The following is a 19,446-nucleotide window of genomic DNA, read 5'->3' as shown; positions in this document are numbered from 1 at the left end:
TTTTAATTAAATGTATCCTAAGTATCAAATAGACATAGCACATGACAAATGATGGGCTGTTTGTTTATCTGAAATTCAAATTTGATCAGGCATTTTATATTTCACCTGGTGCCCCGATTGCCCACCCCCTCTCCACCACCAGAATATGAACTTGGTTTCTCTTGTTTACTCCTCTTTCCACATTGCCTTGGAACTGTACCTTACGCATAATAATTGTTCAGTACATCTACATTGGAGGAATGAATGAATACAGGAGATGCAAATAATATACATTAAGTCGATATGGAAATGTGAAGCCTGTACAGGCCTGATGAGAGCTAGAGACAGCAAGTCTCTGCTGGGAAACTGGAAAAGACCAACAACTCTGGTGCAAGAGACAGCTCTTTGTCTCAGCTTTGGCAAAAGGCAACGGTGGGAAAAGAGACGGGGACCCAGGAAGAAGATGGGAGAGACACTGACCCAGCAGTTACACATCCACGTTCCGCAGGTCAGTCTAAAATAAAGTTGAAAAATAGAGGGACAGCCTGGGGTCAGTGAACGGCGGGAGGAGTCCCCTGAGAGGCAGGATGCTGAGAATGAGCAGAACGTCCACGGCTGCCAAGGGGAAGCACTGAGCCAGGACTCTGTCGGGGGAGAGTGGCTGCCTGGGGGACGGGAGGCTCCAACAGTTGTGCCTGTGAGTACGGGGACCCAGCCATTATAAACGTTTCCACCTATTCGGTTATCGCCCCTCTTCCATCTGCTCCTCCCCTCACCCTGTGTGCCTCAGTGAAGGGGGAAGAGCAGCTGGGACAATGCCAGATGTGTATTTATCATGTCATCTCAAGTTCCTCCAAGACCCTTCCAGAACCTACGTGTGTCATCATTTACCTTACAGACTCACTCTAACATCTGCATGTCCCTAAGCAGAAGCACTCACAAATAGGCAACATGTACATACATGGTGGTGGTTTAGTTGCTCAGTCCTGTCTGACTCTTTGCAACCCCATGGACTGTAGCCCACCAAGCTCCTCTGTCCATGGGATTCTCCAGGCAAGAATACTGGAGTGGGTTGCCATTTCCTTCTCCAGGGGATCTTCCTGATCCAGGAATTGAACCCAGTCTCCTGCATTGCAGGCGGCTTCTTTACCAACTGAGCCACCAGGGAAGCACATTCTGTCAAATGTTTTTTATGCATAAATTGATATGATCATATGGTTTTTCTTTTTTAATCTACTGATGTGGAAAATTGCATTGATTGATTCTCAAATACTAAACCAACCCTGAATTCCTGGTATAAATGCCATCTGGTCATGATAAGCTACTGTTTTTACATAAAACTGCTGTTAGGTATTCACAGGGGATTGATTCCAGGACTCCCAGGGATACGAAAATCCAGAGATGCTCAAGTTCCACGTAGTCAGTCCTCTGTATCTGAGGGGTCCACATTGGCAGAGTTAACCAACTGCACATCAAAAACTATTATTAGATTTGATTTACTAACATTTTGCTTAGAAATTTTGCATTTATGATCATGAGAAGCTCAGTGCTTCTCATCAAATTTTGCATTATGATCATAATATTTTTGAGGGGAGGGGCGGGTAATGTCTTGTCTACTTTTGAAATAATAACACTGCTGACCTCACATAGAAATGCTGACAAAAAAAATTTTTGCCTATAAGATGATTATCACTAGTTGAGTTTATGCTAGGTTGTTTTATTCTTGTCTGACTCTTTGCAACCCTATGAACTGTAGCCCTCCAGGCTCCTCTGTCCATAGGATTCTCCAGGCATGAATACTGGATTGGGTTGCCATGTCTTCCTCCAAGGGATTTTCCCGACCCGGGGATTGAACCCACATCTCTTATGTGTCCTGCATTGGCAGGTGGGTTCTTTTCCACTAGCACCACCTATTAATTTCAGACAAAGTAGATTTCAAAGCAAAGAACATTACCAGGAATATGGAAGATCATTTCAATGGGGTCAATTCATCAAGAGGGCATAGAAATCCTAAATTTTGATGTACCTAATAATACAGCTTCAAAATATGTAACAAAAACTGATAGAACTGCAAAGAGAAACAGACAAATCCATGATTATGGTTGGAGTTTTCAATACCCCTCACTCAGTAATTAATAGAGCAAGTTAAATATAAAATCAATAGGACTTAGACAACTTGAACAATATTATCATTGATAATATGGGGGATCTTATTTCTTATTATCTTATATGGGGGATCCTATTTCTCTGACCATGGATCAAACCCATGCCCCCTGCAGAGGAAGCACAGAATCTTAACCACTGGACTTCCGGGGAAGTCCCGGGGCAATGTTTTAGTCGAAAGCAGCCAAGCGAGCCATTCTTGATAGATGAAGAAACACACTCAGAGAGGGAAAGTACCTTTTTCAGAAACAAAATGCTGCAAAGAGGCAGATGTGAGATTAGAACCCAGGTCTTCCAATTCCCTTCTATTTGAATTTGTGTTCTAAGGAATTTGTGTTCCTTCTATTTGAATAACTTGTCTAAAGAATTCATTCGTATTTATTGGGTTTCTTTTGTCTTTCATTTTTGCATAAAATAAGAAAGCGGCTTATTAGGAAGCCTCCAATCTAATTTAAGTTTTCTACTTCTGGTCCTGGGACACAGAGTAAATTGCTTGAGCTTCCATGGGGTTTAGCTTTTATTCTATGCAGTGTTCATGGGCAGATTAGGTGCTTACCCTCTCTCAGGTTTAAAGGATTAAGATTTAGTTGTTCTTTTATTAGTAGCAGTTGTTGTTTTGTTGGACTAAAGATGTCAGTGGTGGCTCCGTGTTCCTCCGACATCTGATTAAACTTGCTTCAAGTCCCAATTTCACCCAGTATGGAAGCCCAGGACCTGCTCTGGGGTCCTGTGCTCAAGTTCTTGCATCTGTATGTCTTCTCTGTTTTGCTGCAGACCAGTGATTCTTCACCAGCTGCCCAGGAAATTCACTCTTCTCAGGCCTTTTGTGAGCTCAGGGTTGAACACCTGGTGCTCCTGAAAGGTGTGTCATCACAGAGCACTCAGACTGCTAATCTCACCACCTTCCCCTCTCTTCCGCTCCCACCTCACCTTCCTGCTTCCTTCTTCCCACTTTCCTCAGCCACACTGGGAATTCAGCTTCACGCCCTCTGCTGCTGCTGCTGCTAAGTCGCTTCAGTTGTGTCCGACTCTGTGCGACCCCATAGACGGCAGCCCACCAGGCTCCTCCGTCCCTGGGATTCTCCAGGCAAGAACACTGGAGTGGGTTGCCATTTCCTTCTCCAATGCATGAAAGTGAAAAGTGAAAGTGAAGTCGCTCAGTCGTGTCTTGACTCTAGCGACCCCATGGACTGCAGCCCACCAGGCTCCTCCGTCTGTGGGATTTTCCAGGCAAGAGTACTAATGTGGAGCAATTCAGTAGTTTGTAGCTCCTACTTGCATACTCAGCGCCTAATGCTTCTTTTGTTTGTTTCCTGGAGGCAGAGGCTTTGTTACTCATGGAAGAGAAACAGAAAACTCTGACCAGTTGGGTTTGGTCGTACATCAGAGAACTGACATCCCTGTAGGGGAGTGCTGTCTTATTTATCCAATCAGCAAACTCCCTCCCTAAAATGAAAATCTCTTTGTCCTCCTTGGTAATATGAATAACAGTAGAAAAGTAGATGGTTCTATCAGTCAGAAACAATGAAAATATCTTATTTCAGATAATCTATTGAAATGGGTTTAACTGCTTAACATAATACTTAAGCTAAACCTAATAACCATTCATTATACTTTTAAAAAAGTACAAATATCTAAAAATGTAAATAAGAAAACTTGATAGTTGTCTTATTGTCAATAATACTACAGTAAGGAGAAGGCAATGGCACCCCACTCCAGTACTTTTGCCTAGAAAATCCCATGGGCAGAGGAGCCTGGTGGGCTGCAGTCCATGGGGTCGCTAGAGTCAAGACACGACTGAGCGACTTCACTTTCACTTTTCACTTTCATGCATTGGAGAAGGAAATGGCAACCCACTCCAGTGTTCTTGCCTGGAGAATCCCAGGGACGGGGGAGCCTGGTGGGCTGCACAGAGGTGTCCACACACGACTCCCAAGGCCCTTCCTGAATAATAAGAGAACTGGAAGAGATCCGGGAGGGAGACATTAGCAGGGGTCGCACAGGGTCTATGGGGTTGCACAGAGTCAGACACAACTGAAACGACTTAGCAGCAGCAGCAAGGACTATTTCAGAAGTAAGTTTGTGGTTAACACTTTTTAATTGAGTTTTTGCACTGCTAATGAAGACAGAAATGTACAAAATATAATTTGAACAAAGAAATTCAAATGCAAAGATACAGCTAAGAATTTAGGGGTCACAGAAAACAGTTAAATTGAGTTTATTTGGGTGAAATTTACACAAATGAGAAGAATGATCTGCCTTGAGCACACCCCTAAAAGGTCTAGGGAGAAGTACACACAGATGACGCCCCCCATCCCAATCCCGCCTGCAAATGTCTCCCTTCCAGTTCTCTTATTCTTCAGGAAGGGCCTTGGGAGTCGCGTGTGGACACCACAGCCTGCAAGCTCTGCCCACAGCTCCCTACCCTTAGCTGCTCCAGGCAACTCACAAGTAAATGGGTGCACATGCCAGCTGGTGGTTCACCCTTGGGAAAATGGATCTGAGGAAGAGGCCACTACAGACAGTGGAAGCAGACTCAGCACAGCTAGGGCAGGAATTCTTGGGTCCTGGGTACCTGGGCTGTGATCTCCAAGTGGGGAGCTGAGCTCTGAGATGGCTTATCTCCTAGGCCCGGTGGACTCCTCACTCTAGGGTGGGGGACACACCATTAGAGGGACAAAGAGGAGCAGAGGAACACTGCCTGGGTCTAAGGAAAACACTGTCTAGTATTCCCTCTTAAATAACTTATAAAAGGTGTGAAAGTTGCCAAAACCCAGCCAGGGAGCATGATGTCACAGTGTGGGGTGGGCTTCTCTTTTCTGTGTATCAGAGAAATTATTCTCTATGAGCACTCTTATGGAGAAAAACAGATTAAGAACAAAGGCTTATGTTTCAGGAAGACAAAATATCAAAATGGATGAAGGGGGTACGTGATGCAGAGGAGTTTGTTAGGACTGGGATAAGTCAGAAACAACACACTTGCTCAGCTCCGGTGTCTTACACGAATCTCTCCTAAATTAGATAATTAGTGTTTACTGCAACTTTCCACATGACTGGGGTTGCTAGAAAAGGAACCACAGTGGTAATAGCTAATTAGCATCTGGCATTCCCCTTGCTGGGAAATGAGGAGAAGGAGGGGACCTATGTGTACCCAATAACAAGGAAACTCAAAAGCGGTGTTGGATGTTTGGGGAAAGACACTCACTCTGGATGTAGATAGGAAAGAATGAAGCCCCAGGCATGATCAGCAGCTACCTTAGAACCAGGAGAGAGGGAATTAGGCTGACAGCAGCAACATGAAAGACAGACGATGAAATGGAAGAAATGGGTTCTTAGTGACGAAGCTTAGGTGTCAAGGCTGCAGGCTGTGTTAGTGCTGGATTTCCACGTTGTGAACCGAACGTCGCTCAGTCGTGTCCGACTCTTTGCGACCCCATGGACTATACAGTCCATAGAATTCTCCAGTCCAGAATACTGGAGTGGGTAGCCTTTTCCTTCTCCAGGGGATCTTCCTGACCCAGGAATTGAACCGGGGTCTCCTGCATTTCAGGCGGATTCGTTACCAACTGAGCTATGAGGGAAGCCCTGGAATTCCATGTTACAGACCAATAAATACCTTTATTTAAAAAATTGGCTCTGTTAAGTATTCTATGACTTGCAATATAACATGGCTTTGATAATATACCCACTTTTAAAGTTCAAAATCCCAGCTAATTTCTTTTTTCCTAAGTACAATTCCTAATAGTAAGTCGATGTATTACTCTTTTCACTTGGGAAAAGATGTGCCAAATTATTCATGGAAATGGTAAATGGTTATGTCTAATGGGAAAAATTGGACATAGTTTTCAAAAAAGATCAGTGAAGAATAGTAGAAAGAGACAATGGCTCTTACAAACATTCATTTACATACTCTGGAGGTTTCTGAGTCATGGAGTTCCTAATGCTCCCAAATCAAAGTGGAAAATAGTGTTTCCTTATTTAATAGTGTTTTAAATTAAACAGTTACATTCATTACTTCCTTTATTTTGTCCAATTAAACTTTGCAGTAAACATGACAATTCTCATTTGACAAATGAGGAAACTAAATTCAGAGAAGGAAAGTAACTTGTCTTAGACCATACAAATATTGAACGACAGACCTGGGATTCCCTGAATTTAAAATCCATATTCTTGACAGTTGTAGCAGACTGACTAACTTTGAAGTTGAAATCTACTACAAACACCTTGGTGACCATAGGCAAAATATCCTTTCTGTGCCTTGGTTTCCTCATTAATGCAGTGGAGATAATAATAGTATCCACTTCACAGCATTGCTGTGAGGAATAAGTGGGGTAAACTTAGGAAGCGCTTGACAGTCGATGCTGAATACATGTTAGTAAATACTACACACTGCTCTCTTCTATTGTCTGTGTTAGGCAGAGAAGACACAGCCGGTTGAAAAGGAAATTTGATCTCTCCTAAATTAACCCCACTGATGCTGTTTCATGGTTCCTCTGTGGCTCAGATGGCAGAGAATCTGCCTGCAATGTGGGAGACCCAGATTCGAGCCCTAGGTCAGGAAGATCGCCTGGAGAAAGGAAAAGCAACCCCCTCTAGTATTCTTGTCTGGAGAATCCCATGGACAGAGAAGCCTGGTGGTTGCAGAGTCAGACACAGCTGAGCCACTAACACACACATATACACATGCTGTTTCACAGTTGGATAATGGTTCCTATCCCCTTGGCAATGTCACCTGGTATGGAACAGGTGTGGGTGCGTGTGTTTGACTGTGTGCGTGTGTGCGCTCAGTCATGTCCGACTCTTTGCAACCCTATGGACTATAACCCACCAGGCTTCTCTGTCCATGGGATTCTCCAGGCAAGAATAGTGGAGCGGGTTGCCACTTCCTCCTCCAGGGATCTTCCCCACCCAGGGAACAAACTCACATCTCAATGTCTCCTGCACTGGCAGGCAGATTTTTTACCACTGAGCCACCTGGGAACTGGGTAAAGCCACTATAATTGTCAAAATAAGTTATTTCATTGAAGCCTTATTTTTAATGCAAATCTCAAAATCAAGAGTGTCATTCAGAGATCAGATCTAATGATAAAAGAACAGGCTTTGTGATTTATATCAACTAACTATTTTAGTGGTAAGAAATTTGCAAAAAAAAAAAAAAAAAAAAGAGTAGTCTAGGTCCTATAGTGGTTTATAATATGGTGTTTTAGAAACAAAATTCTAAGACCAAGGTTGTCTAACTTGATCTGGAAGTACTGCAATGTGGTGGTATTTTCCCTTCCCTTTGCCAACTGCTGTTCACTATTTAAGCTGCACCTAAAGTCGAAAGGAGATCCAACCAGTCCATTCTGAAGATCAGCCCTGGGTGTTCTTTGGAAGGAATGATGCTAAAGCTGAAACTCCAGTACTTTGGCCACCTCATGCGAAGAGTTGACTCATTGGAAAAGACTCTGATGCTGGGAAGGATTGGGGGCAGGAGGAAAAGGGGACGACAGAGGATGAGATGGCTGGATGGCATCACTGACTCGATCGACGTGAGTCTGAGTGAACTCCGGGAGATGGTGATGGATAGGGAGTCCTGGCGTGCTGCAGTTCATGGGGTTGCAAAGAGTCGGACACAACTGAGCGACTGAACTGACTGACTGACTGAAAGTCACCTATTCAGGGAAGCATTCCTTGACTTTTTGCACCAGGACAAGCTGCCCTGTGCTTCTCTGCTATAGTGCTTAACAGTATTGCCATTTAACAGATTTTTAGTGTACCTGTTTATATCATGTCTCTATCCCTCTATTGGCTGAAATTCCATGAGGGCAGAGACCACTTTAATGTCAGTGCTCAGATGTGCCTTGCACTTACTAGTAAGGACTGAAAAAAGATTTGTTGAATGAAAGATTGAAGAAACTGGCAAATAATCAACGAATACATTTAACATAAGTTTTTTCCCCCCCAAATCATTAGGTTATATATGTAGTTTAATTTGATTTAGTAAATAATATTTTGGTGATCCTATCTATAAAATATAGTGCCTTTTCAATTAAAATGGAATATAAGTGGACTTGAAGTCATAATTCAGTCAAAGATATTTGCCTTCTTGTTGCTTTGTTTTGCAACATCCTGTGATCAGGTTTCTTTGCTCTCATACCCAGTCCTATTGGATTTCCCCACCAATCCCATTTCCTCAATTATTTATTCTTACCTCTCCCAGTGTCTTCATTTAGTAGGATGGTAACGAGTATTAAAATTTATAGCAACATGCCTAAATGAAGTCAAGGGAAAGTGTATTTTTTTTTAAATTACCATCATTTTTTAAATTTCAAGTCAGGAAGCATTACATTACTTCTGTCAACCAACTTTTTATTCCCTTCTACAGGAACTTAAATTTAATTATATAAAGGACAGAAATATCTTTTGTTTCTCTCAATAGGTAAAATTAAGTGAAAAGTTTCTTTAAGAGTAAGCTTATATATAAAATTGCCTCTGAGTATATGCATAGAACTCAGAGGTGATGTGATTTTACTATATGAAATATCTGTAGATGAATGGCCAACAGGCAGATGAAAAGATGCTCAACATCACTAACCATCAGGGAAACACAAATCAGAACCACAGGAGATATCTCACGTGCCTGTCAGAACAGCTATAGTCAAAAAGACACAAAGTAACAATCGCTGGTGAGGATGTGGAGAAAAGGGAATCTTGTGCTCTGTTGGTGAGACTGTAAATTGGTACAGCCACTATGGAGAACAGGATGGAGGATCCTCAAAAATTTAAAAATAGAACTACCCCATGATCTAGGAATTCCACTTCAGGGAATATATCCAAAGGAAATGAACACGCTAACTTAAAAAGACACCTACATCCCATGTTCACAGCAAAATTATGTACAGTAGCCAAAACATGGAGACAGCCCTAGGGTCCATCGACAACGAGTGGATAAAGAAGTGACGGTGTATGCATAATGCAATACTATTTAGCCATAATAAACGAGGAAATCCTGCCATTTGTGACAACATGGATGAACCCTGAGGGCATTATGCTAAGTAAAATAAGTCAGACAGAGAAAGATTAAAATACTTTATGATCTCACTTTTATGTGGAATCTAAAAAAAAAAAACAACAACAAAAAAACCAAACTCATAGAAAGAGATAAGATCTGTAGTTCTCAGAGGTCGGGGTTGGAGGTTTTGGGGAAGGAAGAATTGAAGGAAGGTGACCCACCTGGGAAAGGTGACCTTCACCAAAGGTACAAACTTCCAATTTATAAGACACTGGAGATGTAAGGCACAAGACGATGCCTATAGTTACCACTGCTGTAAGATGTATATGAAAGTTGTTAAGAGAGTAATCCTGAGTGCTCACTATAAGGAGAAACATTTTTTTTTCCACTTCTTTTTATTGTATCTACATGAGATGATGGATGTTAGCTAAATTTATTGTGGTAATCATTTCATTATATATGGAAGTCAAACCTTTATGCTGTATACATTATCTCAATAAAACTAGAAAAAAGAGAAATATCCTACAATAGGAAAGCAATGATGCTGCTTCAAGAAGAAAGAAAGCATCCTATTTTCATAGTTACCAGAGAAAACACAATCATGTATTATTAGAACTATAATGTACACAGTTACCAACTTTCAAAGATAGAAAAATTAATAAAAATAATTTAATTCTCTACTTTAACCAGCAAAGTAGTAAACTGCTGTAACACACTTTCCCCAAGCTATTAATTAATCTCAAATAAAAAATCAGTCACTTTATTTACACTATATATCTTTTCTTAAAGTGTAAAATTGGAAAGTTATAAATACATTTGGTAATAGATCACTGGGTAAATTTAAGCTAACTAGACAGGAAATAAACAGAACTATAATATATTCAAATCCTTCAGGAATTTAACTCAGAATTTTAATGATAAAGTCAAGGTTGCAAAAGAGAAGAGTTTTATTTAGTGGTTGCAGAAAATGAATCAGGAATAAAAAAGTATTGAGTTCATTGTATACAGCTTACTGTATAGACTTGAATAAACAGCTTGACCTTTGAAAGTCTGAGGGCTTCCATTTATCTGCTCTCTAGATATGCATACAATAAAAATGCCATTAGAAGTATGCTGTGAGGATTAATGTCAGTGAAAAACTGTGAGACTCATGGATAAGAGATGAAAAGGAACTCTAAATACCATAGCCATAAACTAATTAAATTTTAATGTTACTTTAAAAAATCACATAGTTATCTGGGATAGATTCATGGATGATACATTAATATCAATATTTTATTTATATTGTATTTGAAGTTTTAGATATAACAAACCCTAGCAAGCATTTGAAAAATACATGAAACAAGATCATCCGATACTTATCTTTTGCTTTGGAAACAATCCGTATGATTCTGGGTCCTCAGAAAAATTCTAGCCTGCTTAGACAAAATAATTTGTTCTTAATCCTGAAACTCTAATGTTAATTTTATGGTAACAGAGATAAGGATGTGAACTAAGGGTTGCACAAAGCAGACCTGTAATGTCCCCTAATTATCCCTAGCCCTCTTCTCCTATGGCATTTGCACAGTGCTGGGCACCGCTTGCTATTCAAATACATTGTTATTATGATGATTTATTCCTAATGCAAAAATGTGGAAACAGTAGAAAAATTCAGGGTTCTAATAACATGTTAAGAGTGGAGATGTTTAAAGTTCTGAGATATACATATATATATGTATATACATACAAAAAATTACAGCCAGCCATTTATTGTGTTGAGCATTATTTAGTCTAAAAATATTTTTATCACAAAATTATTTTGAAGCCCACTTTCCAGTATATCTGAGAAGCAGAGTTTAATTGACAAACATTCAGTTATATGGGCTTCCCAGGTGGCACAGTGGTAAAGAATCTGTCTGCCAATGCTGGAGATGCAAGAGATGCAGGGTCAATCCCTGGGTCTGGAAGATCCCCTGGAGTAGGAAATGGCAACCCACTACAGTATTCTTGCCTGGAAAACTCATGGGCTGAGAGCCTGGTTGGGTTATAGTCTATGGGGTCACATAGAGTTGAGTACGATTGAGCATGTACACATGCAGAGATACATATGTGTGTGAGAGAGAGGGGGGCGGGGAATGAATCAAATAGCATAAATAAAATGTTTATAATATCTTTGAACCAACAAGATCTATTTGTGAGAATTACAAAAGTTTCTGTGCTAAATAAATTAGCCAGAGGCAAAGAAGGCAACATTTATTTCTTTTTAGGTAAGACCTAGCATTAAGTTTTCCCTAATTGCTTTGGCTATTGGAAACAAGTTCCAATTATGGAAACAACTGCTTTTAGAATTGGGAACAGAGAATGGAAAAGAGACACCTGTGACTTTTTGTGGATGCACAGTATCTCTAAGAGACTTAGATATAAATTAGAACAGCCCCTTCCCTCACTCTACAATGAAGCCACCTTGAGCCCATACAGGAAGAAGTTTCAAAGGCTGCACATGAGCTGTAAGAGCACAGAGTGTCTGACTCCAGACAGTGCTCCTCCAAGACCCCACACGGGTGAGTGAGGTTTCAAAGAGGTGTGAGAAATGTCTTTCTCTTTTCTAAGGTACTTGTATTCCTACTACTGGGAATGGGGTGCATTGTGACTGGAGACATAGCAGGTAGCACAGAAATATTTTACCTTCTCGTGTGAGTTTACACCTTCATTTTCTTCCTGGCTTCTCGTCCTGTTAGAGGGTAAGCCTAGGGCTCATTTGTTACAATTCTTGAAGTGTTATACTATTAGTACTACAGATAGTTGACAATATTTATTGAGTACCTATTACATTATGCTCACTTTAGACATATTATCTCATTAATATTGCAAAGTCTATATTAATATTTTATATTGGAGCCTTAGAAACATTAAGTAACTCACACAGAGGAGGACAAAGACTTGAAGCTTCCTCTCGCAGACTGCAGAGACCACACACTACACTGTCTCCCGCTTTTTACAGAAGAGTGTTTAGTAGCCCTTGATAGATTATAAGGCTGCTGCTGCTGCTGCTAGAAGGGGCTAGATTGGAGTTTAATGCCATGTTACTGCTTCTGTAAGTCTGTTTTCCTAATACGATCTGAAGAATTGGAGGACCATTACAAAAATAAGAAATATTCAGATTAACAATCAAGTTGACCAAAACTGAAAGGAAAGTAATGTAAAAAAAAAAAAAAAAAAATCACCATCAAGTGACTGGCCAAAGTCAATCACCTCAATCTGAATGGATGGAAAATATTTTAGTGGAAGACAAGTAAAATATTTGCTTAATACAGTCATTTTCTTTCTCTCTTATATTAGAGAAGTTTCTAAAAATTTTCTAGTTATTTGCCATGTTTCTGATAGCTTAGAAATAACATCCTTCCTTAACCAGTACTTGAAAATGATCTAAGCATCAAAAGTTCTTCTCTGGAAAAAAATGAAATTGTATCATGCAAAGAAGATATTTTCTCTAGACAGTTTAAGAACATCAAGGTGCTTAAAAAATTATTAATGTGATTCTAGGCTCTCTTTCTAGAGAAATAAATTTTAGAGAACCAAGGCAAAGTTCATAGCTCTAAGTGTAAATTATCGATATTACTCTATTTTCAACTTTGTTTTTACTGTCTAAATGACCTGTTACTTCAGTGATGTGGACTTAGGTTTTTTTGTACTTTATTGTCCTAAGATGATATAGCAAATATTATAGGTGTTAGATAATGGCTATCATTAAAAGAAATTCTATAAACAAAGTTTTAATTAAGTTATATGAATTAAAAACAAATCTTGAACTACATTTTGCTGATATCTTCATAAAAGTATGAAATCATTTAGCTTCCCTAGATTTTACAGAAAACCCTTAAAAATGCCACAAAGATGTATAACAAGACATAAAGCTGCAAATATTAACTATTTCCTTGAAATATAATTTAAACTTGGTGACTAGGACAAGAAAATGTCACATTCCTTTCTCTTGCTAAGGAAATTGCATACTTCCTTTGAAAAAAGAAAGAACACATAGTCTTCATAAGCATATATGTGACAGTTTTAAACTTGCGGACTTGTTTTGTTTCAGGGTAAAGTTTTCTATAAATTTTCATGATTATCTTAAAGATGAAACAAAGAAGTAAAAGCAAAACATTAACCTTATGTATACAAATATTATAAACAACATTTACATTATATTTTGTCCTTTCTAAATATTATCCTCTTATGTAATTTTCAAATTCATCATAGAATGAATATGCTTTCAAATTTTTATTTATGTTTCCCTCCATGATCTACAATATTCTAAATGGAATAGTAATCCTCTGTCTTTATCAGGATCTGGGAAGCAAACAGGTATGCATTTTACTGAGTGGAGAACGGCAGTGACACGGGCATTGAACTACTGATTAGCACCCAGTGTTTGATTTATGGACCACAGGCTGCCGTAAGATTTGGTTAAGAACACTAATTTTACTTGGGAATCAAGGAATTCTGGAAATAGAGAGTCTCTTACAACAGAGGTCAATCAAATATCCAGGATTTCACTAAAATGAGCTGAAAAAAAAGTTTAATAGCAATATCAGACATGGATATAAGGGCTTTATGCCTATTTCCTCATTTAATCCTCACAGTAACCTTATGAGGTAGGAATTGCTAGTCTCCTTTTTAAAGATGAAGAAATTGAGGCCAGAGAATTCAAGGACTTTGTCAAAATTTACATTCTCTGAGCTGCAGATCCATGTTCTTAGTCACTCCGTAGGTTTTAAATTGCCATTGTCTATGTCTCATTGGAGAAAAAAGATGGATGAGCTAGAAGAGGTCAAGAGGAGGTCTATTCTGTCTATAAGGGCTGGGCCCTTTATGATTTCAATTCAGAATGCCTGGATTTCAAGTCCTCTGGGAACACAAGCTGGGTCACAGGATCTCAAAGGGCCAGTCCAGAAGCTCTGAGGGAGGCAGGAAAGTCCCTGGCTCAGCTCCCCAGCCCCTGGCAGACTGGCCTGCAGTGACTTTGGTAACTGTTTTGTCCCACTGGCAAATATGTTGCAGGAAAAAATGCACACAGGCACACAGATATGTCTTTGTAGAGCTGTGGGTTGTTTTTTTTTTTTAACTTTTTCCCCCCTTCATTATTAATAGTACAATAAAAGCATGCTATCAGAGTTTAGCAAATCTATTTAATTCTTAATTTTGCTTAGCTGTAAAAAAAGCTTCTGAATTCACGATTCCAATAGCATCTCTCTGTAGGAATAACTTTTGTTAATGCAAGAAATAATACATATTAGTCTGCAATAACAAGAATAAACCAGAGTGTACTTTATCACAATCAATGTTAAATACCATATTTTTCCTACTCCAAATATATTTATGAGAAAGATACCACTGTATCTCATATATATCAAATAAAATGAAAAATTGTCTAAGAGTTTTTGGCTATTCAATGCATTTGTTTAAAAATTAAACTAATTTGATCATTTGCAACACAGTTTTTCTATATTTCAAAAGTATATATAATATTTTTATATGCATATAAACTTATTACCAACATTACTGATTAGAACAACTTTGTGATTTTAATCCTCCTCAAATGACCAAAAGTAGTATATTCTATGGAACTCACCTTTTGTCCATTCATCCCTGGAATTCCAGGCACTCCAACAGAACCCTAAGGAGACATATGATTAAAATAAGTTGATACCATAAGCACAAAATAGTTGAATTCTAAATTTATGTCATATTAATTATGTCAGCTATCACTTTATCTTACCAAAACATATCCAAGAGGGTATGTTTTACAGATCTTATCCACTGTGTTCTAACACACAATATGAACATGAGTTTGAGTGAATTCCGGGAGATGGTGATGGACAGGGAGGCCTGGTGTGCTGCGATTCATGGGGTCGCAAAGAGTCGGACACGACTGAGTGACTGAACTAACACACAATAATGTAAACAGAATCATCAAGCTTTTCTAGAAGCCATGAAGTTAAATCTCACCATGTTTGTAAATATCTACTTAACCCTAATATGATTTTAAAGCATTTCACATCATAAATTGAGATCCAAAGCTATCAGACGGAGAAGGCAATGGCACCCCACTCCAGTACTCTTGCCTGGAAAATCCCATGGACGGAGGGGCCTGGTGGGCTGCAGTCCATGGGGTTGCTAGGAGTGGGACACGACTGAGCTTTTGACTTCACTTTCACTTTTCACTTTCATGCACTGGACACGGAAATGGCAACCCACTCCAGTGTTCTTGCCTGGAGAATCCCAGGGACGGGGGAGCCTGGTGGGCTGCTGTCTATGGGGTCGCACAGAGTCGGACACAACAAGCGACTTAGCAGCAGCAGCAGAAAAGCTATCAGAAGGCCTCATGGCTCCAAATTTGGGTGCTTTTGAGAATTAAATAGGCTTAGTTTCATCTCAAAAAAGCTTAGCTGTTCCAGTAACTCTTGAATTTCATGAAATTAAATACCATAAAATAAAAGGTAATGAAAACAACAACCACTATAAGGGACCCATGTTGTAAAGTGAAATTTGTTGTATTTGAAGCATTTCCCCGAGACTCAGGGAGTATGTTTAAACCATGTGAGGGTGAATATATCTTCCAAAGTAGACTAGACAGGATGTCGCAAATGGTGAGCATAGACTAGGAACAATACTAGTCCTATACACTGAATATTATAATATTATGTTGTCCGTGTGTATGCACAAGCACTTGGATGTGTGCACACATGAGCACTGGGGTGATTAGAATAGAAATGAAAAGTAGTTACTACCTGAGAAAATCTTACATTTAACTAGATACAGAAACATTAACAAATGTTTTCAAATAGTGATGTCATTTTCCTCCACACATCTTCCTTTGAGGCTCTGGAGAAATCATTTTTTAAATAGAAGGTGCTTATTTTTTGTTTAGCACTATAAAATAGATTTTTCCTAGTAAGTGTGTGGTATTAAATTTTTTTAAGAATAATGGAAAAGATTAAAATAGTAATTAGAAATCCAAAACTTCTCTAAAAAATAAAGTCTATTAAAAATACAGTCATTTCATGCAAAAAAAAAATTGAGATGGCAAGCTCCTTAGTGCTTTCTTGGTGATTATATTGAGTGGGTCATTAAAGGACTTCCCAAAGCCTGAGGCAGTAATTTTATCCTGGTAGCATGTGGATTAGGGTAGCTTTACAATTTCACACCATACTTAATAGAGACATTATTGCAAAGGACAAAGTGTTCCTGTACACAAGTTGTCTCACTACACACTGGCTTTTACTTGGTTCGTGGGGTCATGTTTCAACAGATGCCACATGCCCAAGCTTGGGGGATAAACGTCTCTATCTTTGATGGATTCCAAAGATAAAGAATAATCACTTTTCCACCTGTTGTAATACAATTATTATTATTATTATTTTGGTTATCTGCAGGTTAAATATCCTTTTATGTCCTCCTTGTAGGGCGGGAGGTGGATAGGGAGTGGGGGTTTAGTGATGTTTTGTTCACAAAGGGCCATCTACCTGCTATTGATGCATTTACTACTGTAGAATTGATGTAATTTTAGAAGTGTTAGACTCTCCTCTCCAGAATGTAAAGGGTCAAGTCTGATGGCTCTGGATAATGTTGAAATAACAATCGGGAAGCCATTTTTTGGGTTGCTTCAGCAAAGGGAGATAATAGTGGGCCACTTGAATATAGCCACCAAGCAAGTTTAATGGTCCTTTGACAATCATACATTTGTGCAAGACCATGCATTTAATTTGCTATGTCTTATGACCCTTCAGATTTCTAAGTTTTGTCACAATATTTTACTAGTATTGGAATTAAAAAACTCAATAACCTACACATTTGGCAGACAGCTTAATAAAAGTCTGCTCTGGATTTATTGGACTTTCTATAATGGAGTCAATTAGAAATCTAATGGCTCACATTATATGATTGTATTTTTAGAAAGCAGAACGCACAAACCAGACTGCTTTGGTATGGCTCACAGTAGCTAATTCCATTCCCTTCTCAGGCCAGTCATTAGGTGATGGGGATATAATTACTTTCACAGTATTGTTTATACTCTACCTTTTGTCCTGGAGGTCCCAGAGGACCCTAAAAAAGAAAAATAATTCAATTAACATAATATTGTAACCATTTTAAACTTAAATGACTGATTAAAGTTGTCCTATTCTGTAAGGTTCTCTTTGCTGACATATGCTGATGTTGTGTACATCAAGGAAAACGAGAATTTTCGGTTGGAAGTACACAATGGGTCTTTTCTTCTCTTGTTCTCTTTTTTTTTTCTTTTTTTAAAATTTTATTTTCTCTCTCTTGTTTTCTTTTGAAGAACGTTATGCAGTAGGACCCCAATTTTTGCTTTTAAAAAAAGAATCACAATATTGTAAATCAACTATAAATTAATCAAAAAAATAACCTTTGCCCTTCCAGCGCATCTGTTTCTTCAAACACCTGCAAATCTATCACTTCAGTCTCATTTAAAAGGCTGGAGATGTTGCTTCTAGAAACACTTAAAATGCAATGCAGTTCCCAGCCCACTGACTTGTTCTATGACTTCTGCATCTGCAAAACTTCAGGAAGCAGATTTGCAAAGGAAATCATTGAATGGCATTATGAAGAAACATGTTTTGTTCTATTCTTCCTCTTATGAAATGTGGCCCATCGACCTGCACAAAAACTTGTTTCCAAACTAGGGGATGCCAAAGCCAATTGTGGCAACTAGTGTGCACCAAAAAAGGGAACAGAAGATGCTGTCAGCTGTTGCATAGACTATGACACTGGGGTGGAGGGACGGGGGAGAAGAAATATAATATTTAGGAAGATGAATGGGAATATTTACATTTAAAATGGAAATGTGGCAGTTCTGAGATTTAGAGTTCTTTGACCGCCAAGTCAATGTTGGGGATCTGTGGGCTTTATTTAGAGCAAGGCATTCTTTGAGATGGTAGAAAAGAGCACAAATAGAGCTATAATTCTGACTACTGAGGTCTATTTTTAAATAAAAATATTAAGCACTTTTTTCCCAATTCTTTCAAAAATGCTTTTAACTTCAGTGTATTTTACACTTAATGGCTAACTTATTTTCAATGTGTGACATTTCAGATAATCAGCATCTTACATTGGACTCTAACATAAAATAAAGTAAGAGAATGGTAATTAGAGGAAGAATTGGTCATGCATAATTTTTTAATTAAAAATACACTGTTTAAGAACATTCAGAGAATCTGTTCCTCATAAATTATTTTGCAATCATCAGGAAGACTAACAATTTCCTCGTATAATCAGCGTTAGGTTTTTGAAAGTGCACTGTGCAATATCACCTTTATATATTCCTTTTTTTAAAAAAATGTAGGATGTAGCTTTATTGACTCAGTGACAATAGGGGTAAGGAGATAGAATGTTCAGACATATGAAAAAATACTGGCCTACAAGCCTAGGAACTGAAAGAAAGTGAATTTTTTTTCTTTTTCCTTTTTATTACAAAAAGTTAAAAGCATGATAAAGGGTAGGAAGAGTAATATAATCTACACTTATGTATTTATCATTTATATGTTACACTTACATGTAACCATTAATGTTTTGCCATATATATTCCTTTTTGATATACTCAACCAACCATTTTCTTAATGAACTTGTTATCTCATATATCTGCATGGTCTGACTGTCTCTTCACTTATCTTACTCCTTCAATTTAAAAATCTCTGTTTTAGATTTTGCAGAGAAAACAGTCTCTAGGAATAAATTTCCCAGCATCATGTCTCTCATCAACTCAAACCCACGTGGCTCTCCTTCCTATATCAGAGGGGGAAGATGCCCTCCTCCCACACGGCAGAGGCATCCATAGACTCTGGGATCCATCCTTGCCTCCATCCTCAGGGATCTTTCTCAATCAATTATCTCTGTAACCATATCAGAGCTTCCTGCTCTGCACGGGTTCCTTCCGCTTAGCACATAAACATGTGTAATCATTTCCTCACTTGGGTAAATTGTTTGGGAAGTGAATGTTAATGCTAAGTAAAGGCAGAATCTCGAAGCTGCAGTGATAGGAGATCTGAGAGTGAAGGAAAGACTTGGGTTTCATCATTGTCTAGGATTCCATTTTTCCAAGTGTCTCCAGAGTATTTAACTTTTTAAAATGTTGATGTTGAAAAGGAAATCATATAACAAAAAGTACATTAATTCAATGTTTAGACTGAGAATGTATATGTTCAATTCAAAAAGGTTTGTTTCCCATTTTAAACCTAACTGCCACTTGAAAGAATACTGTTCATTAAATTGGACATTTTGTACATTGACATATAACCCTAGAAGGGAAATTTTCAGAT

At 38.6% G+C, this 19,446-nt stretch overlaps 1 protein-coding gene across 1 annotated transcript in view; it reads right to left on the bottom strand.

Moving 5' to 3' along the window:
• COL25A1 (collagen type XXV alpha 1 chain) overlaps window positions 1–19,446 on the bottom strand; it is a 516,301-nt gene that overhangs the window by 99,689 nt on the left and 397,166 nt on the right. The window contains exons 11-12 of the mRNA XM_070791080.1: window positions 17,189–17,215; window positions 14,742–14,786 (exon numbers count right to left, since the gene is read on the bottom strand). Of these exons, the coding sequence (XP_070647181.1) occupies window positions 14,742–14,786; window positions 17,189–17,215 (72 nt within the window). The remainder of the gene's footprint in view (window positions 1–14,741; window positions 14,787–17,188; window positions 17,216–19,446) is intronic.

Source organism: Bos indicus, chromosome 6 (assembly GCF_029378745.1).
Source record: "Bos indicus isolate NIAB-ARS_2022 breed Sahiwal x Tharparkar chromosome 6, NIAB-ARS_B.indTharparkar_mat_pri_1.0, whole genome shotgun sequence".
Classification (NCBI taxonomy): domain Eukaryota; kingdom Metazoa; phylum Chordata; class Mammalia; order Artiodactyla; family Bovidae; genus Bos; species Bos indicus.
Note: the sequence above shows the minus strand (reverse complement) of the source record. Positions and strands in the feature narration are given on the sequence as shown.